The 22,185-nt window shown below is 42.4% G+C and overlaps 3 protein-coding genes across 4 annotated transcripts; 1 reads left to right on the top strand and 2 right to left on the bottom strand.

Moving 5' to 3' along the window:
* Window positions 1–85: 85 nt before the first annotated feature.
* sarm1 (sterile alpha and TIR motif containing 1) lies at window positions 86–6,978 on the bottom strand. 2 transcript variants are annotated; one of them, XM_074680475.1, is made up of 9 exons: window positions 6,838–6,978; window positions 5,842–6,717; window positions 4,284–4,902; window positions 3,989–4,201; window positions 3,821–3,912; window positions 3,416–3,742; window positions 3,088–3,277; window positions 2,617–2,738; window positions 86–2,298 (listed from the first exon to the last, which is right to left on the bottom strand). In XM_074680475.1, exons 2-9 carry the CDS (start codon window positions 6,303–6,305, stop codon window positions 2,187–2,189), a joined length of 2,139 nt encoding a protein of 712 aa, XP_074536576.1. In that variant the 5' UTR covers window positions 6,306–6,717; window positions 6,838–6,978; the 3' UTR covers window positions 86–2,186. The 2 variants fall into 2 exon arrangements, with proteins under 2 accessions (XP_074536576.1, XP_074536575.1); XM_074680474.1 differs by having other exon boundaries at window positions 5,842–6,941.
* Window positions 6,979–8,494: 1,516 nt separating this feature from the next.
* vtna (vitronectin a) lies at window positions 8,495–12,292 on the top strand. The gene is made up of 8 exons (XM_074680304.1): window positions 8,495–8,568; window positions 9,188–9,307; window positions 9,399–9,839; window positions 9,932–10,071; window positions 10,153–10,309; window positions 10,407–10,559; window positions 10,635–11,171; window positions 12,038–12,292. Exons 1-8 carry the CDS (start codon window positions 8,508–8,510, stop codon window positions 12,154–12,156), a joined length of 1,728 nt encoding a protein of 575 aa, XP_074536405.1. The 5' UTR covers window positions 8,495–8,507; the 3' UTR covers window positions 12,157–12,292.
* Window positions 12,293–12,814: 522 nt separating this feature from the next.
* Window positions 12,815–21,909, bottom strand: scarf1 (scavenger receptor class F, member 1). Its single transcript, XM_074680303.1, has 11 exons — window positions 21,672–21,909; window positions 21,306–21,367; window positions 21,088–21,189; window positions 19,588–20,128; window positions 19,279–19,497; window positions 18,675–18,803; window positions 18,046–18,152; window positions 17,818–17,929; window positions 16,969–17,093; window positions 16,375–16,512; window positions 12,815–16,264 (listed from the first exon to the last, which is right to left on the bottom strand). The coding sequence occupies exons 1-11, from the start codon at window positions 21,770–21,772 to the stop codon at window positions 15,162–15,164; spliced, it is 2,739 nt and encodes a 912-aa protein (XP_074536404.1). The 5' UTR covers window positions 21,773–21,909; the 3' UTR covers window positions 12,815–15,161.
* Between the last annotated feature and the right edge of the window lie 276 nt (window positions 21,910–22,185).

Here is a 22,185-nt window from a genome sequence, read left to right as displayed (position 1 = left end):
TTTTCTTTGAGTATAATGTCACACAGTTAAATGACATCAAAATAAAAGATTTTGCTTTCGAATTTTTTCAACACATTTTATTCTGTCTCATGTTTGAAATGATGTCAGACACTAAAGCATCATTATTAAAATTAAACACTGATGTACTACTTGGAAAAAAACAAAACAAATTGAACAGGGACTTTATTTACAATACTACAATAACATGGGGTGACAATAATGACAAAGGTTAAGGCAAGATGAGAAAAGCCCTGCAGAGAGGTTGTTGCATTCAGGCTACAGTGGAACAGTTTTACAAAGTAAATCCGGACAAACACATCGTGATGCCTCTTCATCATTGGTACATTACTATTTCATTCCTATAATATTAAAGCAGTTTTAAATATCTTTATTTTTTTACAGGTGTGATATAATTTGTTCGTTATATGGTCAAAGCCTCAGTGAATCATATTGCTGAATTTCATTAAATGCACCAAGTTTGCAATGATTACATCTCATTCATTGAACACAGATTTAAAGGTCCCATATCATGCTCCTTTTCAGCAGTTTAATATGGATCATTGATGTCTTCATGAAATGGTAGTAACATGTTTTGGTCCAAAAAGCCAATATATCAAGCACAGCAGCATTGTTTCCAGGCTCTCATAGCCCCTCTGTTCAGAACGCTCTGATTTAGTGGGCGTGACCTTAGTCGACGTCACTGAGAGCAGCGCCACAAGCTCCGAGTGCACAATGTTTAGAAATCAGCTAATCTCAGTTACTGTAACATTACAGGCTAAAACAACAGGCTAACTGCAGCTAAAGTTAGCATCCTGAAGCTAACACAGAGACAGGGGGGACACTGAGGAAAAGCTCTTACATCTGCTCCACAACACACAGCATTTAAAATACTCACATTTCCAGGGTCCGAGGTTTGTTGGCGGATGGTTGGTAATGCGCCTGGATTCAGGACCAGTCTATTCACTAGCCCTCTGTTGTACTGTCCAAAGTTGGAAAAGCAGTCGGCCATGAAGTGACTAGCACACACATGCTCAGTTTTACTGAGTGTAGCTGGCACATTTCCTAGATAAATGAACTCTAGCTACTCAGTCTTGTCTTGTTCCGAGATGGGAAGCTTGTGCATGGAACTATGTGGCTGTTTACAGCCAAAAACAGAGCAGTGAGCAGCAGTGGGGAGGGGGTTCGGGGGTATCTGCTCCAGTGGACCAATCAGGTCAGACTTGCTCCTGATGGGTCGAAAAAGGGAATCGCTGATGTCTGCAAATCCCCGAAATCCGAAACAGCTCGTTTTAGGTCAGAATTTTTCATTCACAAGCACTACTAAGTACAGGTTTAGTCATTAAATATCACATTTTGTGGGCTGGAAGGAAAGTCAAAGACCCACAAAATTCACTAAAAGACTTAATAAAGTGATTTTTGCATAATATGGGACCTTTAAAGGTTTAATGTGTTGCTTTGTTATGTTACTGCAGTCTTCTGTTTTTAAGATAAATACTATCACTTTCAGTGGCAGTATCTCAGCAGGAAAAATGAGATACCGAGGTAAGGAAATGTCGAACACTACACTGGATTGTTTTTTGATTTATATGATTATTTGATTACATCAGGCTTGCAGTTATACATTAAACAGCTCATTTCTTTTTTGTACATGTCCCAATCATCAGATGAAGCCCACCACCACTATGGACCTTACCATCGCCAATAATTGCAAACATCTGCTGGGAATATCTCTCTGCCACAAACTGAATACATTTACATAAACTCAGAGACCCACTTTGGTCCTGTTAATGTACACAATGTGAGTTAATCAAAAGATGACTGAGTATTTTGATGTGTTAGTGAAGCTTCAGAGAGTGATACATGATGACTTGCTGGGTGCCCATGACGGCTGATCTATCACAGTTATTTTCCTGAGAGACAGAAGGCGTATACTTTACCTGGTTACACACGCACAGCAGTGTGAGTGTACTACTGTTGAAGGCTTACAGTTTATTATAAACAATGAAATCACCTTTTTGATTTCATTTATTGTTTCGCGGTTAATAAGGTCTTTGATATTCGGTCTTTGTGTGTGAGCATGTAATCTATTACACATGCATTTGCTGAGTAAGCTGCTGGCCGGCTCACGGTTGAAATTTGGCATCAGTGAAGATTATTTAAACTGAAATCAAACTGTTAGAGTCACATTATTTCTTTTTCTGCGTTTTGGAGGCGTCTGTGCTGTCCATTTGATCTTGATGTCCTACCAGAAAGCGCAGGATCTTCTCAATCGTGGCCTCCTGATATTCGTGGGACCATCTGTGTAAAGAAAAGACAATTTTCAGTGTAGCATACACATGGTATCTAATTATTCTATTTGTTCTGTGAACAATGATGTGTTGCTCAACACCTTTCTCAAACAACAAAAAGCTTTATTCCTGAATTATTTATTAAGAAATAAAAGAGGCTTTCAAGTATTAATAATCTGAGCTTGAATGGGAAATAATAGAGTTCATGCAACCCAAATTAGAACTCCTACATTAGCTGTTAAACCGATTGAGAAAGGGCAGTTCAGACATACTCGAGGCTATAATTTGAGCTGTTTAGTTGAATTTTAATAAAACATCATTTACTCACTTGATGCCGTTGAAGTTGAGAATTGCTCTCATGTCTTCTGGCAGAGATGTGGGGTCAGGCCACATGAAATTGTCTGTGACAGGAACAATGTTCTTCTTGCCAGCCAGGGCTGTGACAATCTCCTGCAAAATTAATGAGAGTTCCTCGGTAAATGTAAAAGCACAAATCCCTTGACCCATCTGAAAGCGAACCAAAACATCTGAACCCTTTTTTTCACTTCAATATTTATGTGACATGTAATTTAAGCCAAGTGTTCACACAGGGACAGCAACAGGGCTGACAGAGCAGGTTTTTATGCACAGTAGCCTGTCTTTAACCAGTTTGATGGATTTTAGTTAAACTCATTCAGTTCTCATATCAACATAAACATGGGGCATCTTTCTAAGGACCAAGAAAATTTTCAAGTAACATAGTGGATCAGACAAAATTTCAATAACTTGAATTCATGCCGAAGAATAGACAGCTTCTGACCTTATGCACCCAGTCTTTCATGGCAGTGTCACCCATGCACTTATCAAGCGCATTGGCTGATAAGACCAGGATGAAGTTCCGTGCCCTTTGTACGCTCTGGATCAGTTTGTCTTCAAATTTACCGGCCTCTAGTTTTTCCACATCGATAAAGACGCTGTATCCTCGAACCTGCAGATGAACCTTCAGAAGACTTGACACACAGATAAAGAGATCATGAAAATGAGTGATGAGGAAACAGTAAGACAGTGATGCCCTTCTTTGATTTAACACATTATACCCTTGGCCTGAATGACCTCCTATTCTGATCTGATCTTGTGTCAGTTCTGACCTTGCCAGTTGGGAGCCTGTAGTCCTGCGGTAGCTAATGAACACATCAGGTCCTGCAGGCTGGGCATCCGTGTGGCATGGCTTCAAAGGCCTGCGACTAAGGGACAGTATTTTGGCTCTGTGGACCCCGTTGTCAATGTGACAGTCGTGCTGGAGCTGCTGATCGGTCAGGTGCTGGACACTGTTGCGATCCACTCCTGATTGGACGAGGCCGTAGGTGTACTGACGGAAACGAGGGTCCACCCCAGCTAACCAGTCAGCCATGTTGTTAGGGTCACATGTTGAGTAGTTGGCATACGTTTTCAGGACCCGCAAGTCCCTCAAAAACCTGGAAATAAGAGAGGAAGTCTTAAAGATGGAGTCACAAATCTAGCATCAGACTCTGGGGAGTGTTTGTACCACTTGCCTCTTGCGAGTGAGCCCTGCAGTCATGCCCAGGTCAGTGCTTAGATCCTGGTCTGTGATGTTCAGCAGGAGGTCTCCATCCACCTGGAGCTCCTACAACAGAAGACAGAAGTATCACATGCTGTATAAATCCTAAAGTCTATATTTATTTCTAAATCTTTGAACATACCTGGAAACGGTCGCAGTAAGCACTAAAGCCAATCTGCTGCAGCCAAGTCTGGACCTCACAAGATTTCCAGTTAGGGACACTTGACAGAATACGCTTGGGCACTTCCTCTCCCATCATTCTCAGAGCCCGCTTGGCGAGGGAACAGGCTGTGCCATTACTGGAGTACATGACGATCCTCTTTAGACTCTGCACTGCACCAATCTCTTGAAATATCTTCAAAGACAAAAAATAAACTTGGTCACAAACAAAGACATCTTCAATCCTGGGCCCTGTAGAAAGTAGACAGAGATTGTACCTTTGTGTTTCGCTGACGTGTCTTGATGCTGCTCTCAACGCACAGGTAAAAAGCTGCAATGCACTTTCCCTCCAATCTTGTGCCATCTAGTAAAGGCAGAAGATGCTGCAGATCAGAGGCCGTCCTCCCCTGCATGCTGTCAGCACTGTCCTGCAGGCTGCGGGCAAAATCATCCGGATCCAGAGAGGCAATGAACGGCTCTACCAGCTCCAAGGTTCCAGATTTCACCACTTCTTTCTCGATTTCTTTATTTGCAGCCAGCACAGTGACAGCAAGACATGCATGGAAACGAATGAGTTCATCCTCTTTGGAAAAAGCCAACGGGAAAAGCCACTCAGCTGCCTGTTTCTCAATCATCCATCTCTGGCAGCGGTGGCCTCCGTACATGGCACAGTTTGCCAGAGCCACTGCACAGTGACGCAGAACAGTGGGGTCTGTGCCCCGGCACCAGAAGAGGAGGGCATCCAGGGCACCATTGGAAATAAGGTGTACTGATGTTTCCTCGGTGTGTTTGAACATGTGCTCCAAGATCCCTGAAACACTGCGGGCCAGCTGAGCGTCTTCCTGCTGCCGGGTCAGGTTGAGGATGACCCCCAGACCCAGGCGGGCGATATAATCTCTGTCGACACAAGCATATGGAAACAAGTCTTGAATCATACAAACAATTTGAAGAAATACAATGCACAGGCAACAGTCTGTCAGGGCTAAGACTATGGTTAAATTAAGACTACTTGAAATATTAGTCATTCTTGAGATGGAGTTGGTGGAGCTGGCATGACATGCACAGAAGCTAAAGTCTCTGTCACATACATAGTGCATTTTATCCCCACTCTTCTCAAATTTTTGTCTCTCTTTGCTTATCTTTAAATATGGGCAAGAATTTTCAAAACTGTTTTCTTTAAAGTTTTAATCTATCCTTTTGGTCATTATTCAGTAAAAAAAAATACTTTCCTTGTCTCAGTTGTCAGGATTGCCTGCTTTTTCTCCCACACTTTTATTGAATAGCTTTTTGTTTTGTGCTGGCAAAAAAAAAATTGGATTAAAATGTAATCTTGCTTTTCTGTTTTCAAATGGGTGTCTAAATTGATTTAAAAAGAGAAGGAAGAGGGTATACTGAGACCTGCTGCAAGGAAATTTTGATTTGTGTTGATTTTGGACAGCCCCGTGGATTCAGCAGTCTGTTATCTCTGGTACTGTATACTTTACTAGGTTTATAACAACAAATGTCACCCTGCTTGCCTCAAAAAATCACAACAAAGGCATGGACAGATAGCTGTAAGTCACTGTCTGACCACTAACTGGCAGCTTAACTCTAAAGAAATGATTTATCTTGTTGCTGATTGTCTTTGTTGGTCAGAGCCATCTGTTATCATTTTAGACTGTGAAGCAACAGGCTAGAAACTGATGAGCTGTCCTGAACACCATAAGTCAGAGAAGTAGGTTTATTTCAAGTGTAGCTTACAGGTTTTGAGAATCTTTTATTCATCACACTAGAGCTGTGATGGCTTATATAGTTTCCAACAGCTCCTGTTGTTAAGTCTCTGCTTGTTCTCTGTACCTGTTCTCTGAGATGAGGATCTGTTCCAGCAGTTTTGCAGACTCATAGGTGATTTCCACAGCAGGTGTCTGCTGAAGCTGCAGCAGCAGCTCCAGGCCTCCATCCAGCCGGATCCTGTTGCAGATCTCCTCGGCCACCTGACGGCCTACAGCGGGCAGGACCCAGGCCTCCTCCACCAGCTGGAAAATCTCAGCGATAGCCCTTCTGGTCTCATCAGAGTCAGAGGTTTCTTTGGATGCCTTCAGCCTCCTGATGGCGCAGCGCAGGGCGGGGAGCGAGTTGTCTAAAACCAGCTGTACATCCGCATTGATACCCGGGGAGACCGCTTTGGGGTCTGAACCGGAGCCGCTCCTGCCCCTCTGCAGCCGGCTGACATACTCCGGGACTGTGAGTCGATCTGAGCTGAACATGATGGAGAAATGTCGGTAGAGCCTCCACAGGAAGAGAGTAAGAGAAAAGAGCATCTACCGGCAGAGACACGTCGTTATTGTTTACAGAGGCCTCTGGTCCGTGACAGTGTCTTCCGGTCGACTGTACGCCTCGTAAACACTCTCAGATGCGCCAAGTGGGCCTTTACTGTAAATCAAAGTTGACAGCTTTCATCAAATTGCATCACCTCTCTCGTGCTCATCCCTGGCGATAAGCGCGTAAACACTCAGCAGATCCGGATCCTTTCTTGTTGTCCTGTCTCAGCAGCTGTGCTGTCTCTGTACCCCACCGGCCTCTACATAGATCCAGTCATTTACGAGTTATGATGTAAAGAAAAGGAAGATGATCTCAGCCCAGGGCCTTCACCTGACAGCCCAAGAAGCAGTTATCTACTTGTCGTCCGGACAACAGTTATCTTTTATTGTCTGCTCCTGCTTTCACTTAGCTCTAGAAGACAAAGAAAAGTCTGTTGTCTCAAACATTTCAGCTTGTCCGACGCTCTGCAGCTGCGCGTCATCTGCCAAAACACAAAATATGACACCAATATGCAAAAGCATTCCCACTGACCTATCGCCTGTGGTCAGCAGCATCAGCAGGTTTTCAGAGTGTCCGGGGTCTCAGCACCGCCCACCGGCTCCGGATATTGCCGAGGATGAGCAGTAAGAACATAAGAAGCACCCCTCCCTTCTGTCTTTCCTCCCTCTCCTCCCTGCGCAGGACTGCATGTCTGAGCATGCTCATATCTGAGCTGCTGTAAGCGAAACGCGCCCTCTGCTGGACAAACTGGAGAATTACATCATGTATACACTGGATGTTTTTTTTGTTTTGGTTTGGTTTGGTTTGGGTTTTTTTTTTTTTGCTTTCTAAGGAACAATAAAAAGGCAGAATATGCTTCCAAGCACAAAAAACCCAAATATATATGTGAATTTATTAGTTTGCATTATGATCAAATGTTCAAAGTTATTCATAAGTTTTGTAATGTGAAATATAAATATATATATATATATATATTGTTTGGTGTTTTTTAAAATAAGTTTTCATTTTTAGTTCTCATTTTCATACGTTGTGTCACGCGACTGCAAACATTAGATTTCAAAAATATTAAAAAAAAAAAAAAAGAGTCATGGCATATGGCTTTTCCACATGTGTCTGGTTCTGTTTCTGCTTTTAATGAAGATGTTTTTCAATATTTTCTGTATAAGAAACATACATAGTACTTACATTAAGTTATCATCTATTTCTGTATTTGAGGTGATGAAGACAAAATTATTTTGTTCAGCTTAATGAAAGAAGTCAAAGTTACAATTGTTCCCCGCCTCCCTTGTAAGAAAATGATCAAATTGAACCAGAAGTAAAGTTTTTAATGTTTCCCCATCTAAACCATGCAGGGTGTAGAGGATTTGTAAAAACTTAAACAGCTAAGTGCATTACTGACATGTAGGGAACTTATGTTAGAGAGTAGGGCTGTGCAAGAATATGCAAAGTTAACATTTAATATTTCAAAAAGTTGCATTAAACATCTTAATGACAACCAACAGATTGATGCAGTCCAATCAGATGGCCACAGAGAGTTATACCATATGTTTTAAAGCTTATCATGTCAGGTGATAAGTCAGCTGGGAATTTACAAAATTCCACAGGCCAGCTGTCTGCGCATCTTTAAAAGTAATTGCCTCTTCAAACTGCTGCTTTAGCATTGTGTACATGAAGAGGAACACTAGGTGTACACTTCTCTGCTGTTGTAAATACATTTATAGTCTTGTAAATTTGAGTTCAACTGTTCTACAAGAGAGCAGAGCAGGCTCGTACTTTGCCCTCCTGCCCTCACTCAGGGATCACAATGACGTTAGGTTGACAAGCTACACACAGGTAGTCTAGACATGAAACCAAGTTACAGGGTAATTAAATAACAAGATGATGATCACTGTTCATGATGATAGTGATGATGAAGAAAAGGCTTGTTTCTGTGATGAAAAAAACGTCTCAGATTGCAGCAAACTTCATAAACCAGTGGCCAGGGGTTAAAAGAGGTCATTGCATAAACTCCTGTGCCCCATCAATCTCTTTCTCCTCTGTGCCTGTTTTTCTTTTTTTCCTCTTTGCTTCAGTTGAAACAGATTTGCAAATAGAGTTAAAGCAAACAAGGAAGCGGGGTGACTGACACATGTTTTCAATGATTGGGAGCACACAGTCCATGGTTAGTGTGTCATTCTGTTCTCACTCAACACAGAGGAAACATGAGGCTGTGGGCCGCTGTGCTGCTGCTCGCTCTGCTCGGACAGGTTTTAGCTTCAGACGGTAAGTACAACATTTAATATAATACTCAAAGTTTGGAAATGTATCGTTGGAAGAAGAGTGCATTTATTATGTAACAGTCTGACTTGGTATTTGTTCACTCTGTATCCAGTAAAAGATTACGTGTGTCCATCAGTAGCTGCATCATGGGTAGTTATACTAATGGATAAAATTACAATTTTATATGTATTTTTCATTTGTTTGTCAAAAAAATACCCCAAATATAAGATGGATGTCAGAGATGTCGACAGTATGGGTTTTCAAATGGCCTTTTAGTTTGAACAGGTGTTCAAAGTCTGCTTTCCTGCCAGATTTAAAGTTTGTCGGATAATCAAGGTAAGAAAGTTGGCATAGATTTTCAGTCTGGATCCTTAACTTCTACATTAGGCACAAGCTAAAAAGTTGTCTCAATTGATAATAAGTCTTTGTTGCTGGCATGTTGTCAAACTCCAAGGGAGCTTCAATAATCAAATCAAATTTAAGTTGATTATCCAAAGGAAGAAGTTCATTAAGTCAGAAAAGCAAAGTAAAAAACACAGCGAGTACAACATTTATAAAGCTAAACAATAGAGACGATGTAGCTTTTCTTTGACTTTTCTTGGCTTTATCGTTTGATCCTCAGAGTCATGCATGGGTCGCTGTGAAAATGGCTTCGACTCTCAGAGGAGTTGCCAGTGTGACTCCATGTGCAAATACTACAAGAGCTGCTGCTCTGACTTTGAGGTCACCTGTGGCATGACAAGTAAGATAAAAAAAATACGTAAATACATATTCATTCTTTCTTTCTGTCAGCATGGTACAGAAATAAAAGCAATGTCACCTTTCCTTTTCAGCTCGTGGAGACACATTTGTCTTTGCAGAGGATGATGATTATGTCACCCAAGCCCCTGCTCAATCAGCCTTCGATCAGACTTTTACCTCCATAAGTCGTCAGCAGAGGCCCACACAGAGACCAACACAGTGGGACAGCTCAGACTTCAGACCACGGCAGCATCCAGAAACTCTTCAAATGACCAGACCCCCTCAACTTATGGATACCATACTTCAAAGAATCCCTGTCAGACAAAAACCATTCATTACACAGACAGATGACGCCTCGCAGGGGGTCTCCAGTACAACTAAAGCCCCTGAGACTACAGCTCAGGCAGAGATGACCACTGTCCCACAGACAAACGCCACCACTGAAGCTCCAGACCCAGACGCAGTGGTCTGCAGTGAGAGGCCTTTTGACGCCTTCATGCAGATGAAAAATGGCTCCATTTATGCTTTCAGAGGTGAGTTAGTGGTGAGTTTATTTGGAAATTACTTGTTATTATTATTATTTTTCATTTTTCCTGAGGTGAAACATTAACCTGTGTTTTTCTAGGGGACTACTTCTTTGAGCTGGACCAGAAGTCAGTGCTTCCTGGTTATCCAAAGCTCTTAAAGGACGTGTGGGGCATTAGTGGACCCATTGATGCTGCCTTCACCAGGGTCAATTGTCAAGGAAAAACTTACATCTTCAAGGTTTGGTAACCAGAACAAACCATGCATTAGCTTCAAAATTCACCTTTATATCCTGCTCAAAGAATCCCAAATGTGCCCCAGGGAAACAAATACTGGAGGTTTGATGATGGCGTGCTGGATGACGATTATCCTCGAGATATCAGCGTGGGCTTTGATAAAATTCCTGATCACGTGGATGCAGCTTTTGCTCTGCCTGCTCCTGGTCATAATGGGAGAGAGAAGGTCTACTTTTTCAAGGGTATGACCAGAAATGAACCAATCTATCAAAATGATGTTCAAACTTATGTTCATTTAATTTAAAAATTGCATTTGGGATGTTTTTTTGCTTTCTCTAGGAGATCAGTATTACACATATGAGTTTCTGCACCAGCCCTCCCATGAGGAGTGCATCTCCATGTCACTGAGGTCTCCATCCACGCGGTTCAGGCACTACACAGACGTCTACTACAACAACTATGAGCATTTCTTCAGCGAGCTCTTCTCTAACTGTGAGTTTTACTTGAAGAATTCAGTCAAGTAAGGTAGGTGTCATTCACAGCTGAATGTTTTCTATTCCCGTGTAGTGCCCCAGCATCACGACAAACACCATTTCATCGATAAAGACTGGAAAGGCCTCAAGTCTCCAATAGATGCTGCCATGGCTGGCAGAATCTATGTCTCCCCCTGGAGGTCCACAAGACGCAGAAATGACTACCAGCCTGACCAGCAGTGGAACCAGCAGTACCAGCAGTATGGACAGCAGTGGGACCAGCAGTACGGACAGCAATGGGGTCGAAGGAGGCAGAGTCGTTCCCCCTTCTGGGAGTCCATGGCAGAGAGAGGGATGAACATGGGTCAGGGGTTTGCAGAGAGGGGAATGGAAATGGGCCTGAGGTTGGCAGAGAAGAGGATGGAGATGGAGGAGAGGCTCGGAAGAGACTGGGACAGACGTTGGGATCAAGACTGGGACAGACGTTGGGATCAAGACTGGGACCAAGACAGACGGAGAGACAGATACGGACAAAACAACAGAGGAAACTACGACTCCAGGGGGGACAGGTCGTACTGGGGGTCGCTCCAGAGAAGTCTGCCCATACAGAGCGTCTACTTCTTCAAAGGAGGTAACATGTCAGGGCAGAAAAAAATATCTTCAGTTGTTTTATTTTCAAGTGTCCTTATTCCTTTAGAACGTAATGTTTCTCATCATTCGCCTCTTTTATCCCACCAACAATCCTTAACCTGAAACTTTTAGAGATGAGTTGGCATAAACAACAACCAACAGAATGTAATCTTCACAAATAAGTGATTTGCTGCTGTTACTTTCTTGATTATTACATTAAAAAAGATCATTTAAAGTGGGGATTAATAGATAAAGTTTATGTTTGAGAATTTACTACTTAACAGGATCTCATGAGCACAGAGCTAGTCACAAAACAAAAAAACTTTGATGAACAACAGCAAATCCCTCATGAGATTGCAATCAAATCTAATCTGATTTAACTTAATTATCCGAAGCAGGAAAGTCATTTGACCAATGGGCAGATTATTATTCAAATCCTGAATGTTTATCTGAGCACATTTTGGTACTCTGTCCTCCCCACCAAAGTAAATTATCTCTCTACATTTCCCAGCAATTATTTTTTGTTAATTGTTGAAGATCCAATAAAATGAAGCCTGAGTGAGATGAACAACAGATGGAGACAGAAACTCAATAAATTCATTAGAATCTGGAGAGCTCTGTGCAGACACAGAAAACTTTTCATAAAGACTTTCACATGTTTTCTATCAGTCCACAGGACAAAGAAACAGATGCATGAAATCACTGAGGTTCCCAGAAATTTCTGGAACCTGATAAAACTGAAGTCGATGAGCCAAAAAATGACCTTCCCTGTTTGTGTGTGTGTGTGTGTGTGTGTGTGTGTGTGTGTGTGTGTGTGTGTGTGTGTGTGTGTGTGTGTGTGTGTGTGTGTGTGTGTGTGTTTTCCAGATAAATACTACAGAGTTGACCTTAGAAGCAAGAGGGTTGACCCCGCCATGCCTCCATATCCCAGATCCATCGCTAAGTACTGGCTCGGCTGCTCCAGCCCCCCCGGGGCAGAGAAGTAGTTTCAAATATTTTCAGATATTTTAGGTATTTTGAAATAATACAAAAGATCATCAGAGACTATGTGTATAATATAACATTCAAATAATCTGAAACAGGCTTTATTACCAGGGTAAAAAGTGTGTCAGAAAAGTTCAGTGTGATAAACAACCAGCAGCTGTAGCTTCAGCAAACACTGGAAATCAATGACCTGAGTTCAGCTGAACTGAAGCAGAGCTGTGCCACCAGCTGTCAGCATTGACTGACCTGCTTATTGAACACCACTGGTTACATATGAGTGCTTTAGTGTTTTAGTTCGCTGCCATTTTTATACTTATACTCTCAGAGAGAAATTTAGCTCCATTAACTCGTCTTCATTCATCTGAATCTTTGTTTACTGGTTTCTTTGCTGATTGTAGTTCACACTCATTACACATATTATCAATTTAAAAAGCATGGCAGGACTCTAAACTACCCAGTGATGCATGAAGTGGTTGAAATAATCTCCACCTCATCCTGCTTTGAAATAAAAATGTTGTGTCACTGCACTGACAGCAGCAGCACTATGATATATGATAGCATATCTCCACCAAAGGGTCACTCTGCTCTGTGATTGTACTTAAACTTTCATATGTTCTGTTCATTTGCTTCAATTGTGATGGTGTTTTTACTAAGGAACATTAAACATTTCTTTCACCAATAAGAGTGATTTTTTTTTTTTAAACAGATTTCTATTGCACCTTTTCCCTCAATAAAAGATTAGCACTTATTCCATCACACAATATGAGCATTTATAAAGTAAATAGAAAAACATAATACAGTTATAACATGTTACAGGTTTACTTACAAAGGTCATGAGATCATGACATCCACGTCAACAGATTTTGCCTTGAGTTACAAAATATCCCAAAATTGCTGCTCTGAGTGTGGATGTCAAAATATTTTATATACTAGGATTATTATATTTTAGGTTCAAGGGGGGATAAAAAATATATTTCTTGGCCTGCCAGAGCAACTGTACTGAATCTTATCAGCTGTCACCATATCTTGTGAAACAAACTGATTCAGTCACATTTGGTGGTGGAACAGCTTGTTCTAGCATTTTTTGGCTTTTATTTTCCACAACAAATTGAACAGCTGCAGCTAGCTGTCCTTCAGTCAGGCGGTCAGAGCTTTGATCCAAGGTCCCTGTATCCAAATGCCAAAGTGTCCTTGGACAAGATACTTTACTCAAACTGCCCCAGTACTGTGTGTTCTCAGTGTGTGAATTTGTTAAAACCAATGGAATCAGCATAAAGCCTCCTCCATTAGTGTATGACTGTGGGGTGAATGCAACTTCCTATATGAAGCACTTGAAGTGGTCTGAAGACTAGAGAAGGCACTATACGGTAAACAAGGTCCATTTACCTGTTAACATCTGGCTTATTATAAAGTCTAAGACGATAAGTAAAAAAATAAAAGCAGGCCTGAGTAATTCAAGTGCTTGCATGATTACAGTGAATACGACATAAATCATAGTGAAAAACTCCAGTGTTTTAAAAGTTAAGTTAAAGGTCCCATATTATGCTCCTATTCTGCAGTTTAATATGGATCACTGATGTCTTCATGAAATGGTAGTAACATGTTTTGGTCCAAAAAGCCAATAAATCAAGCACAGCAGCATTGTTTCCAGGCTCTCATAGCCCCTCTGTTCAGAACGCTCTGATTTAGTGGGCGTGATCTTCATATGTAAATGAGCCACCACTGATACATCCCCGCTCTTCTGCATCACTGAGAGCGGCGCCGCAAGCTCTGAGTGCACAATGTTAAGAAAACAGTGAAGCTCGTTTACTGTAACATTACAGGCTAAAACAACAGGCTAACTGCAGCTACAGTTAGCATCCTGAAGCTAACACAGAGACAGGGGGGACACTGAGCAAAAGCTCTTCCATCTGCTCCACAGCACACAGCATTTAAAATACTCACATTTCCAGGGTCTGAGGTTTGTTGGTGGATGGTTGGTAATGCGCCTGGATTTAGGACCAGTCTATTGGCTAACTCTCTGTTGTACTGTCCAAAGTTGGAAAAGCAGTCGGCCGTGAAGTGACTAGCACACACATGCACAGTTTTACTGAGTGTAGCTGGCACATTTCCTTGATAAATGAACTCTAGCCACTCAGTCTTGTCTTCTTCTGAGATGGGAAGCTTGTTAACAATCAGGTCAGACTTGCTCCTGATTGGTCAAAAAGGGAATCGCTGATGTCTACAAATCTCCAAAATCCAAACAGCTCGTTTTAGGTCGGGACTTTAGGTTCACAAGCACTACTAAGTACAGGTTTTGTCATGAAATATCACATTTTGTGGGCTGAGAGGAAAGACAAAGACCCACAAATTTCACTAAAAGAATTAATAAAGTGATTTTTGTATAATATGGGACCTTTAAAAAAAAAAAAAGAGGTACAAAACACTGCAGTTCCTCAAGTGTCCACCTGAGGAGGGCACCAAGCCTAAGGATCCCTATTAAAGCACATTTTTGACATCAGAACTCATCATTAACTCAAAATAATGGTTTTACTGTTCTTACTGAGATTCTTTTTTTGTAAAACCTGTATTTGTTTTTTAAAACCTCTTTTTTGAGTGTATTAAGGATATAATATGCACAACTAGATATAGGGCATGGCTCATTTGACTGGTGGATGTATCGTTTCTGTTTGCAAGGAGGCCAAATACTTTTACTGTTTTCCTGTTTTTAGTCAGAAGTTAGCTGGACTCCTCGTTTCCTATAAGGCATAATCCATCTTTGGGCTTCCTAGATGATAACACAAGTCTGTATTTTGTTTAAACAGTCCATGGATAAATCAGCAAACCAATTAAAAACCAATAGATGAGTTTCATGTTTTTTGTTTGTTTTGTTAAATCTGTACATGATCAGTAGATTCTCAGTTTTGTCCATTTGTGTAGGCAGTGTCATGAGAAAGTTATCAATGTAAGAAAAAATACACACCACTGTGTTTGGATCAGACCGGCTGACATGTAAGTTCCTCAGAGGTTATGAGTGTTTGATGCAGACGTTTTCATAGCAGGGGTCATCATTCTCCCCCACCACTGCAGCCTTATTGGCAATTACCTCTGTGAGGCTTGCAGTGTCTCCTGCTGGCCCCACAGTCAAGTAGGTGCCTTCACTGATTCCTGTGCAGGGGTCATCGCCCTGCCTGGGGTCTCTGTCAGCCCTCTGATCTGACCCCGAGTCTGCTAAACCCACCTCTGGCACGCTTTTCAAAATAGACGAAAGAGGTCTTCTGGGGGTGCCAGCCTCTGTTGACAGTGCATCGGTTGCAGGAGCTGTATCAGGAGGATTGAGGGCGTTATGCTTTCTCCTGATTGGCTTACAGATGCCCACCTCCCCTCCAGATGGGCCCCCCTGCTCCCACACGCTCGCCCGAGCTCCGAGCTTCTTCCTCGGTGGTTTGATGATCCCTTCAGCTGCTCTTGGCTTGGTCTTGCTGGACTCCTGCTCCCTCTGTCTCTGCAGGCTGCCAAGTCGACGCAGCATGGCCTGAACGGGGCCTTCAGAGCTGGTCTCAGTTTTTGTCACTGGTTTACCAGCTTTACCCACTGTGACGTACACTGTGGTGACCTTATTTCTGACCCCTGCTTGAGCATCAGGTGCTGATGTGGGCTGCTGAGGACCTTTGTGAGCTGTTGTGTTGGACAGTGTCCGTCTTCTCCCTGGTGTTCCAGATGCATGCAGTGTGGACTCCTCACAGCTTGACTCCTGATTCTCTGACTCCTGCATGTCCACTTCATCCTCCCTCTCCTCTCCCACAGCTTCTCCCTCTTCCTCACTCTTTGTTGCACCCCCCTGACTCTGGAGTGCAGACAGCATCAAAACTCCCCACGGTGACTTAGATTTGCTGCGCTGGAATCCAGAAAGAGCATTCGGGTCCTGGGCTGAGCCGCGCCTCTCTTTCGGGCTGAAGCGGGTCCCTTCAGCAAAGGAGACAGACGGCCGCTTGGCTTTGGCAATGCTTGAAGTGCGAGGGATGTTGAATGGGGAAGTGATGTCCTCGCTGCTGAAGCCTGAAGGGTCTAAGAACATGTTGCACTTTGAGCTCATCTCCTGAAACTCTCCACCCGCCACTGCAGGGATGTCTGCCAAAGAGAGACGGAGAGAAGTCAAAAGACGTGGAGAAAGGGAGGAAGATGTCTGCAGTACCAGCAAACTACCACAAGAAGCCAGTGTGGAGTTGAGTGTATCATACCTTCTCTTGGAGGCACACAGTAGAGCGCCTCACCCTCCTCCTCATCACTGTCGAAAGAGGAACCCTCAGTCACCCAGCCGGAGGACGGAGGCTCAATGAAGCTGTGGTTGAACGTGAGCTCGGGGTCATGATGAGACACTGCAGGAGTGCAACGTTTACATAAGATAAAAAAAAAACACTCTTACTTTAAAAAATCTTGAAACTTTCTTTTCCACATGAACTGATATATGGTTTAAGGATTCATTATTAAAAGTTTTACATCTTCTGAAGCAGTTTATAGTCTTAAGGTCCTTTTTTCTTAATAACTGCAGCATTTCATCCTTCTGATGTTCCACTAATCTAAAAATAAAATGCTTGATCTTTTCATGGTAGATTTATCTGTTTAATCTAAGAAGCTGTCACATATAAACCACGCAAAGCTTCTGAAAAACAATTGAGGAAAGTGACTCACTTTTATTGTTAACCTTTTAACAGAGTAACACCCAAATAGCCCTTTACTTAAGATGCATTCTTCTGCAGGAGGTGAAGCACTCAGATATTTCTTTTGGTCTTTCTGTATCCCACTAAATATGAATACTGTGCTGCTGGTCTTACCAGTGACTCGAGGCAGGCCTGATGACCAATCAGAGATACAGGGCAGTGCAGCACCGATGTTCGCCAGGACGCTGTAGACATGATATTTCACCCGGGCTGACCATCCTCCTTCAGCCACGGTCGCCCTGAGAAAAAAAACAGTGTAACCCAGTAGTTGAAACCAACAACTTTTTTTCTAGATATTAAGACTTTCTAATTTCCAAAAGTTCACCATAAAATCAAAGTTATCAATGTAAGTGAAGCGTAAAAATTTAACACTTTAAGAGTTCTGGAGATAAAATTATGAGGCTCTGGTTGCAACTCTCATATCTTGATCTCAGTGAAAGACTCTAGTGGATCAAAATTTAAAATCAAGAACCAAAATGACCTCCAGTCAGATTTGGCTTGAAAAGTTTGGTAAATTAAGTCAAGTTGATATACAGAGAGGCAGCACAGTGGTGTAGTGTTTATCGCTGTTGCCTCACAGCAAGAAGGTTCCTGGTTTGATTCCCTGCTCAGGCAGGTGCCTTTGATGGACTGGCAACTTGTTCAGGTTGTAGCTGTTTCTAGCCCAACGATGGCTGGGGTAGGCTCCAGTCCGGCTTTAACCCAAAAGTTAAAAGCAATTAAGATAATGGATGATGATTGGCTATTTGCCTTGTAAAAGGTCGGACAAATATTTTTTATAAACTTAGAGAGGCTTTCTTTGTTTTTTTGATGTTGTACATTCATCTTGTTAGAACTTAAACAGCTGATTTAACTGCTACATTTCTTTTGTACGTTGATTTACATGTGTACACACACACACACTTTATGCCACCCATAAGTTATAGTCCCAGTCCACAGTGTGGGGCTGGAGTGGGTACAGACCTGTCTTTCTCATCAATGGGGCCTCCTCCACAACACAAACAGCAGAAGAGCACAGCCAGGAGCAGCAGGAGCAGAGGAACCAACACACCTGCCAGTACAGAGCCCCGCACACCTGATACACACAAATACACACGGCACACACACACACATTTTACATCGTTGTCTTTATCATAAGAGTGGTAATCTGCACATATGGATACACAGTTGCATTTTGATGGTGGGACTTACTGTTTGGGCAGACGCCAGTGACTCGGTCACACACAACATCCACACCGCAGTCACAGCGAGAGGAGCAGTTGATCCCAAACTGCAGGGCAGGGCAGCTTCTGTTACAGCTATAAAAAGATAAATCACACAGTTAGGCTCCTACGGCAAACAAAAAGCCCTGTGTACCGGCATGAATCACCATCTATTTCAGTGCTCAGTGAAAACATAAAATCATGACTAATGAGCATTGCAGGGTTGTGGGGATGGAAAATAAAGGGAGGTTTCACATGTTTGAGCACGCCAACCCTTTGTTATATTTCACTTCTGGTGATTTTGCTTAAATTTTACTTTAATCCAATTTAAAAAATGTTTTTTTTTTTTTTCATAATTTAGAGACTAATTCACATTAATCCTCTTATGTTAACACATTGTTTGTGGTTGGGACACTACAGATGTCAGAGGTTCTTTGAGTTCCTTTAATCAGTTCTAGGAACACGAAGGACTCATAAATAAACAGTTTAACTGGTCAAGCTATGAAAAGAGCAGTCATTGTTGGTCTCTAAAAAAAATCAGTGTGTTTGCAGCTGGTGTGTAATTTTCTGTCCTGATACAAACATTGCTTTAATATTGGGCTCTGCCAGCCAACTCACCTCTCTCCCTGAAAGCCCGGCTCACAGACACATCTTCCTGTCACATGATGGCAGTTGCCATGGACACAAGGGCCACACAGGAAGCTGCAAGCGTCTCCAAACGTCCTGTCAGGGCAGGTCTCTTCACACCTTGCAAAAGAGGAGCAGACAGGACCAAAATATATCCACGTCTAGTCCACGAAATATAAGATTCAAAACATTTTTTCTCCATTTCCTCAATATCCTTTCACATAAGTTTAAGGACTCTACAACTTATGAGTAATACTTCTTTATTCATTGAGAATTTCCACACAGTATGAAAATCCAGTAGTTTGATTGAAGTGGTAAACTGCTGCGATGGTTTATTTGTGACTTGGACTTTTAGAAGCAACTTACAAATGCTGGAGCAAGGTTTCATTCCTTAAGAGTTTGTGAAAAGACCTTAAAGATGCTATTAGTTTAAGTGTCAATGGGGACCGTTCAGACAGCTGGGTTATTACCAAAGATGGGATAAGTGTTATCTGGATCGATGCTGATGCTACACATGACAAGGATGGGTACCTTTTACATTTGAAAAAAGGCCCAAAAAGATAGCTTAAGTCCAGCCTTAAAGCTGAATACACACCTGGGTCCAGTCCATCCAGGGTCACATGCCCTACATTTCCCAGTTTTGTGGTCACAGGGTTCATTATTCCTGCACTGTGGACACTTCTCTCTGCAGCCGTCGCCATAGCTACCAGGTGGGCATGGGCGGTCACATTGCGTGCCATTCCAGCCAGGCTCACAGGCTCCACACACTCCGTCAGTGGCAGAGCATTGCTGTTTGTCCCTACAGAATCCACATCTGGGGAAAGGAAAGAGCCATTAGTGACACAAGAGTGTTTAAACAACAGAGCCTCCCTGATTAGACCTGCTCAGACCTGATTACACCCACCTCATTGCACAGCCACTTCCATATTCCCCCGGATCACAGGGCAGGTTGCAGAACTGACCTTTGAACCCTGGGTGGCACACGCACTGCCCATTAGCCGGATCACAGCGGCTGTGTGTGAAGTCACAGTTGCACCGCCGGTCACAGCTGGGTCCCCACCACTCTGGCTCACACTCACACACGCCAGTGCGCTGATTACACTGTGACTGGTAACACTTACAGAGCCCGGGGCATTTCAGCCCCCAGTGGCCTCTGTTGCACCGACACCGACCTGTAAGCTGGTCACAGCTGGAGCCCACAGATCCCCCACTGTTGCACTGACATGGTTTGGAGCAGGTGGACGTCCACCAGCCCTCTTCACAGGTGCAGTTCCCATAGTCTTGGTTACAGTGGCCGTGCCTCCCACATTTGCAGGTGTACTGGCACAGAGGCCCCCAGCGGTTTTGGTTGCAGGTACATTTACCTGTGAAAGGGTCACAGCGGCCATGTGGGAAGCAGGGACACACCTTGCGACAGTCTGAGGCCCAGAACTCAGGAGGACAGGCTGGACACAACATAGAATAAAAGAAAACAGAGTCATATAAAGGAAAAATGGGACAAACAGAGTACCTTTGTTTTATTTTACAAAAATACTAAATTTCAGGGGGGCTCAATAATGTTTTATTGGATACAATTTGAAAGCACTAATAGTCAATTCAACAGCTGAGCGTTACACTGTGTGACGTTTTAATCAGCAACACTTGATGTTTTACCTTTGATGTGTCTAAAACTCACATCTCACCCTTGTGAATGAGTGTGATGTTAGCTGTTTTAATTCTACAGAAATAATGTCTTGTGTCTAAACTTGTCCACTGGATTTTTAATTAACATATCCAAGCCAAAAAAAAAAAAAAATTGATGTATCATTTTCCTGGTTAATTTCTATCTCCCTTATCTTCTCACAACCTCTCGGACTGATCATGTGACCTGTTTTTAGGGGTCCCAGGCTTTGGTCGGGAATTTCAGCTCTTAACACCTAGCTGTATATCAATTAAAAACCTACACCTTGACCTGCTTCTACAATAAAATGATAAAGTCATAAATCTTTTATGCAACACAATGGTACCACAGGGTCAGAAGAAATCTCAAATACAACCAATGATTTTACATTTAAAAATTTTAAATTCCCAGATTTTAATGTATGACTTTTACTTCAATACAGCTGAGCTGCTTCTTTAACCAAGACTGAAGATAATCTTTTCACAAGCGTATAAAAAAATACTTCTTTTATCATTGAGAAATTGTGACTCATACTGGTGTGGTTCAGTTATGGGTCTCATGTGAATCAGTAGAAACATTTCCAGTAATAATTAAAGTTATAATGTCATTTTGCCGAAGGGCAGTGCTGTCATCTTTCATATTTATTCATATTTTTTTAAAATTTTCCCTCTTTAGATCAAACTGACAAAACAAATACATCAATCAAATGATGCCTTAAAGCTTCTGATGTTTATTGTGACTCACGTGTTTTACAGTGAGCTCCAAAGTAACCAGGTTGGCAGTGACACACTCCAGGGTACACGCAGATCTCATCCTTTTGACAAGCCTGTTCTCCCTCACACACAGCTACATACACACACACCATTCAAGTTCCGAGGAAAAAAAGAGAAATAAAGCAAAAATGAAGGCATTAAAAGCACAATTAATCAAGACTGATGTAAATTCAGAGAGGCTACACTCACGTATCGTGCACTCTTTTTCCTCTTGAAGCCATCCAGTGCAGCAGATCAGAGCGGAGGGGTCCCTGATGCACAGAAAACAATCAAATCAGCAAGAAGGTTTGAAATTCAGCAAAACAAACATTATACCATACCAGAAAAAGTCTGTTTGAATTTGTGGTAACAGACTTCGTAGATCATTTGATGGAATAATCAGATTATTCAGATCCAGCACAGTCCTTCGCTTGTTGAAGAGGATTTTCTTAACATATATCATAAAATTTGTCATAGGATTCACACTGATATCATGTTTCTTAAAAGTAAAACATTAAAAAGAAAACAGGTGTGTGTTTGTGTGTGTGTGTGTATAATGGTAATTTGAAGGCGTACCTGGGGTTGTGGCAGACGTTCTTCCCAGCAGGATCCAGAGTGTTTGAGGAGGACAACGAGCAACAGAGCAGAACACTCAGAGCTCGGAGGAGAAACTTCATCTCCACACGAAGTCCAAAAAACAAAATCCAGAAGAGAAAGACTTTCCAGCCTCTTTATACCTAAACAAATCCCCTCTCCAGCTTGTTCTCCCTCCAGTCTGATGGAGCACAATGAGAGACAGTATCTCCTTCTGCCCTCCACCCTTCCCTCATTACCCCTCGCCTCTTTCTCTCCTGTGAGTTGTCTTCTGGCTCAGCTGCAGCCAGAGGTCAGAGCCCCCCGGTTTCCTCTTCCCATTTCCTGGGGAAGTCAGAGCCACTTCCTTCTATTCAGACAGACGCTGAGCTTTTTAAAGATGGATCGTACACTAACACACAAAACTCGCCACACACACTGATGGAGCACATACAAACGTAACCACACACCCGTGATGGTCACTTTTTTTTTTCCCAGAATCCATTGTTGAGAGTCT

Source organism: Halichoeres trimaculatus, unplaced genomic scaffold (assembly GCF_033239565.1).
Source record: "Halichoeres trimaculatus isolate MK-OKI-2021-1 unplaced genomic scaffold, fHalTri1.1 fHalTri1_scaffold_9, whole genome shotgun sequence".
NCBI lineage: Eukaryota > Metazoa > Chordata > Actinopteri > Labriformes > Labridae > Halichoeres > Halichoeres trimaculatus.
The sequence above is the reverse complement of the archived record's forward strand: the minus strand, read 5'-3'. Positions and strand labels throughout refer to the sequence as shown.